The following is a 5,612-nucleotide window of genomic DNA, read 5'->3' as shown; positions in this document are numbered from 1 at the left end:
AATTTCACGCAATTTTCAAATAGCTAATACCTTAATCATTTTTTGTTCAAGGAATATTTATTGGGTTATTTTGAATGTACCGTTTTTTTACGAGTTGCTAACCGTTTTAGAGTACCCCGAGGCCATGACTAGGGCCTTTGTCATGAGCGGTAGCATAATAGTGCCATTCAGCAAAAACTTCAAAATCTGCTTTATGGTTCAAAAGATGGATTAAATTAAATCGTTTTTTATATTGTGAGCCAGCTCCATTTAATTAATGGATGGTTTTGGTCAAAGTACACTTAGTAGCCGTATTGTGTTCCAAGAATCCGAAATGATAGAAGAAAAAAAACATTATTGTTCGGACGGTGTCTAAATCATCGCTACTAAATTTTGGGAACTAGCTGAACTTTGTGATTTTCTTACATTTTTCAGTTTTATACTTTCCAGAAATCCTTTTCCTACTCCTTGTGATCGTTCTTCACGAGAATACAACGTATCAACAAATTTTATTCATTTTGATTCATATATTTTACTCAATAATGTATCGTGCATTTATTGTTCAGTAAATCTTGCAAGTAACAAGATCAATTGCATTTTTCTGCTCGCTGTATCGGAATCCAATTCTGCCCTGTATTGTGTGTCGTTATTGCTCTATCCTGTGGGTTAGCACAGAAATTCAGCTCATTTTTTTAAGCGGATAAACATTTGCGATTTAAGGTGAAGCCTTTGATCATTTTCGAAGAAAATTGATCATCACTCTAAATTGTTCTGTACTGAATTCAATTTAACGAATTTCTGCACCAAATGTAATCAGCATGTGCCGGTTGTTGCCTTCTTAAAGCCACTGAAAGAATTGTTGGTCTAAATCAAATGTGTTTCAAAAGTTACATAATTTTGAGGTACAATCATTGACATCCTAGTTGGCAATCATTGATCAATGGCGATTTCCATAACTTTGCAATTATTGGGATAATCGTTACCAAAAGGAATCAGCTTGTTTAGGGCACTATTCTAAACAACTTGTAAAAGAAATGTTGTCAAAATATTAATAGCGACGCACAATTTATATCCAGAACGAAAAATCATGGCAAAGATGGAAGTCTTCACGTTAACGCCAGATGCCTACAGTGTTATACAGTTATTTTGCCCAATTTGCTCAAGATTATTTAATATGAAATCTTATTCCAATAAATGACCAGGTAACAGTTATTGAACAGCGCTTATGAGTGCTTCTAGCAGATGCGGCGAATGAAGCTAATATAGGTAATCTCAAATACTCAAAACTTTAAAATTCGATATCTCTGGAACGAAACATATTCCTTTCTGTCGATAAGTGATTCTTATGTAAAATTGGCCGGGAACACGATGGTGAGGTCAAATAAAAAAATAAGATGGGGTGTTTTGAGATACGGCCGTTTAAAGTTTTCAATTGCGCAATACAGGTAGAAAAATAAATTAATCCAAATTTTGATCTCGGAAATGGATTCTAAGTCCAATTTCCTTCAAAATTGAGTCTAAGACCGACCTTCTAAGATTTGTGGTTCCTGAGCTATCGCCGTTTGAAAATAGGGTTTCGCACAAAAATCGCCAAAAAGTCGATTTTTTGGGGAGGTACAAAAATAAAGGGGGTGGTCCGATTTGGATGAAATTTGGGATTCTTGCATGTTTCGATAGTATCAACAGCCCTGCCAAATTTGAGCAGGATCGGAGAGGGTAATTTTCAAATGCTGTTCCGCTTCAGCTGGAATGACCCTTATATAACCTTTTTTTTTTAAAAAAAAAAATCTCTTGATATATTTAAAAATTCCTCAAATTAAGAACTACAAAATTTATAACATCCAAAGTTTAGAAATTGTAAATTATAAATATTTTAAAAATTCTAAATATATTTCAAAAAACTCATAAATGAAAATTTCTATAGTTTTACGGATTTATTATTTTGAACATTAATATAAACAAAACAAATATTATAAACAACAATTACATTTTTGCGTTTTGGGTGTTTTTGAATACTCCTGACTCAAGGCGGTTCTAAAAACATTTAAAAAGCAAAAATTGAAAATTTTGTTTATATGACCTTTTTTTTTAAAAAAAATTCTAGAAATATTAAAAAATTCTAAAATTTATAAATTTTTTTTTATTTCAAAATTAACGGATATTTTTTTTTAATCCGATACTTATAAATTAAAAATTATGAATATTCAAAAATTTTAAGTAATACAAAATTAGAAAAGATATTTTTTTGAATATTTACATTCTGAAAACATAAAATGATAAAAACTCATTAATGCAAAATAAAAAAAATATGAACATTAAAAAATGTCGAATTTCTATTTTTTTAGGATTTAACAATAAAAAAGTTAAACCTTTCAAATTTATAGATTAAAAATTTAACAAATGTAAAGGTTCTAAAATTCACAAAATTTTGATTCCAAAAAATGCTCCAAAGTTAAGCCGTTGCAAATACTTTTCAAAATCTTGGTCGCCACCCCCCCTTCAAAACTGGTCCGAAATATCAGAGTGCAAAACAAATAACAAAAACATCAAAATTTTAATAAAAATAAAAGTCAAATCAACTGAAAACAATCTCAAATGCACTTTTTGCAATTTCGTCGTGAAATTACATACTTTTTTTGTCATTCTTGAACGACGAAACAGCCTACTTTTCTGTACCAAAAATAACGGAATCGAATAGTAACCCTTTTCAAAACAAATGCTGAAAAGTTCTACTTTTCAGCACTGAAAAGGATGCTGACAAGTTGAACTTTTCAGCACTTGTTAGGAAAAGTTATACTTTTCAACATTTTTTGATATAAACGTTTTATTGAGTCAATGTATGGACATTTGTGCTATAATTCTGTCCAAAAAGTGTTTTCGGAATTGCAAAAAATGTTGTAAGAAACTCGTTGCAAAATTTGATTTTTTCATCACTCGGCGTATTTATCCAACTCGGTGAACCTCGTTGAATAAATGTACGACTCGTGCTGAAAGAATCATCTTTTTGCAACTTGTTGCATAAACTACTACTTCAATATTTTGTATTCAAAAATTCTTAAATACAGAAATTTAAAATTTAGAAATTCTACATTAGAAATATTGAAAAATTCTAAGAATAACAAAAAATTGAAAACATAAAATTTTTAAATTTAAAAAAATTATAATTGTGAAATTTAAAAAGGCGCACATGAAAAAATACTTAAGTATAAAGCATAAAGCATTTATTAATTCAAATTTTTCTTTAAATTTATTAATTTAAAATTAAAAAAAAAAATATAAAAAAATCTAAAATAAAACAAAATTAGTTTAGAAATTGAATTTTTAAAAAAATAGAGATTCAAAATTACAGATCTAGAGTTGTTTATTAAAAGGTCATATGTTTTTTTTTATTTTTTTTTTCCTTTTTTGTATTTTTAAATAGCCCTGACTCAAGGCAGTTCTAATATTATCCAAAAAGCAAAAAAAAAACAAGAAAAAAACAAAAATTCGAGCTTAGCCAGTTCGTTTTGCGCGCAGGAAATTCTTGAAATCAATCATGAAATATCTTGATGAAACTTTCAGAAGTGATAGGAATACCAATTTATAGCCATGTGAGATGGTTTCCAAATAGTAGGTAATTTTAGTTTAATAATCAGGAGAAACATGTTCAATGTTACTCTATTTTCAATTCTTACCAAAAGCGCTCATATGTGTGGTAATTTTACATGTATTTGAGTTATCCTTCGTGCATGTCTTTAGCTTACCAACGAAAATGATAATATTGGTCCCTCATGAGCATGACCAAGTGAGAAAAATTGAAGGAGACGCAGGGTATATTATCAAATAGTAAAATAGCAAGCATCTCCACGGTGAGTCTCATGCATTTGGAATGCCATGTGTTTTGCTTTGAAATAAATTGTAGTTTACTGTTTAAATAATTTGAGGAGATACACATATATTGTCGGTTACAACCAAAGTCCTTCAAAGAATCATTTCAATCATTTCCCTAACAAATTTCCCGCTCAGCCTTTTCCACATTCCGTATCACCTCGTCGTAAACCACCTTCTTAACGTTTTTGTTCAGTATGAAATCCGCGTGCCCAAACCGCTCATCCGGCACCAGATAGCTGCTCACCACGTTCGGCAACTCCCGCTCGAGCCGCTTCACGTTCCGAAAGTTGACCACGTGATCGTTCCGGCCGTAGTACGTCCTGACCGGGGCCGTCACGTGCGACAAATTGTACCGCGGCACCTGTTTGCTTCCGTACGCGGCCACATTGGCGCGATCGTCTTCGTAGTCGTACCGTCGGAAGACGCCGTCGTTGATCAGCTGGGCGTAGTGCAGGAACTGTTTCACGCTGGAACCCGCTGGGGCGTGACCGAGGAAGATGCGGAGCATTTTCTGGAACCGGGATTGGGTTATGGGTTATGACGGTTGAGAATTATATCGATGAAACTTACCGCGTCCAGTTGTTTGGCATTTTCGCCGGACACTTCGTAGATCAGCATCCGGCAGATGAGTTGCTTAGGTGATGGACACAACATCCGGTAGAACTCGTACTGTCCCGTCCAATGACTCATGAGCTCAAATGAACCAAATAGGGTGTATCCTTCGGCTAGCGATTTGGCCATAAAGGCTAGAGTTCGCATGATGACGCTAGGATTTCGGTAGACGTAGATCGCTGGGGATAATTCCTGTAATTGGACGATCTTCTCGTTGTACTGCGGACGCGAAGTCAACGCTATCAACCCGACGATGGTCCCTTGGGAAAATCCAACGTAGTGTAACTTTCGAGCGTTGGTCCGATTCAGGACGTAGTCGATCATCGCTGGTACGTCATAGTATCCGATCTCGTCCAGACTAAAATCCCAGAACGCGCGTGACTTGACGCGAAGTCGTTCGTGCCGTCGCGAGTACCGATTCCCGCGTACATTCCCCATCCAGATGTCGTACCCTCGATCGGCCAACAGATATCCGAGGGCATTCCCAGGTCCAATGACGACCCAATCGGCACAACTGCTGAACCACGAGTGCATCATCAGGATTGGCCTCCTGCCCGGAACAGTCCCATTGCGACCACCTGGAATCCGGAACATCCCCAGCAGGTAACCATCCTCGGTGCGAACCTGGTGCTTCTCCACCGGATATCCGTACTTGCGTACAAGCTGTGGCACCAACAACTTGGCGTCCTCTTCGGCCACGTGGAAAGGACTGCCAGCCCTCGCCATCGCCGTCAACGACCAGATCAGAACCAGCACAATCGAAAGTGACAACATCCCTGCAGGGAATACCGCGCGGAACTAATGACAAAGTAGGAACATTTCAATTGCTCGTACCGTGCGAGATCGGAGGAGGGAAGATCGCGCGCGGGGTTGTTCCTCGTACAATTGATACCATCTACAATTTTCCATATGCATGTAAAATGTACGTGGGCTTAATTGGCACATGATACAGACCCGGTACCACGCGTCACAATTGTTAACTAAGTTGTACTTTGGCGCTCACAGATCGCAGATCTGGCACTCATCGTTTTAGATTCCTCATCAAGGTGGTATTCTACTACGGAAAACGTAGTTTGCAAACTAGATGAAACACAAACTTCATGTGGAAAAAGTTTTGACTAATTTGCAAACATTTAAAACTTAAATTGAGT

At 35.9% G+C, this 5,612-nt stretch overlaps 1 protein-coding gene across 1 annotated transcript; it reads right to left on the bottom strand.

Annotated features, from left to right (window-relative positions):
- Positions 1–3,821: 3,821 nt before the first annotated feature.
- Positions 3,822–5,278, bottom strand: LOC6041081 (lipase 3). Its single transcript, XM_038266040.1, has 2 exons — positions 4,420–5,278; positions 3,822–4,360 (listed from the first exon to the last, which is right to left on the bottom strand). Exons 1-2 carry the CDS (start codon positions 5,233–5,235, stop codon positions 3,965–3,967), a joined length of 1,212 nt encoding a protein of 403 aa, XP_038121968.1. The 5' UTR covers positions 5,236–5,278; the 3' UTR covers positions 3,822–3,964.
- Between the last annotated feature and the right edge of the window lie 334 nt (positions 5,279–5,612).

Source organism: Culex quinquefasciatus, chromosome 3, assembly GCF_015732765.1.
Source record: "Culex quinquefasciatus strain JHB chromosome 3, VPISU_Cqui_1.0_pri_paternal, whole genome shotgun sequence".
NCBI lineage: Eukaryota > Metazoa > Arthropoda > Insecta > Diptera > Culicidae > Culex > Culex quinquefasciatus.
Note: the sequence above shows the minus strand (reverse complement) of the source record. Positions and strands in the feature narration are given on the sequence as shown.

Bases quoted from the DNA above. Each gene is read 5' to 3' on its own strand.
- LOC6041081 (XM_038266040.1), bottom strand. From the start codon at position 5,235: ATGTTGTCACTTTCGATTGTGCTGGTTCTGATCTGGTCGTTGACGGCG. The intron at 4,361-4,419 runs GTAAGTTTCATC...TCCCGGTTCCAG, and splicing joins ATGCCAAACAACTGGACGCG to AAAATGCTCCGCATCTTCCT.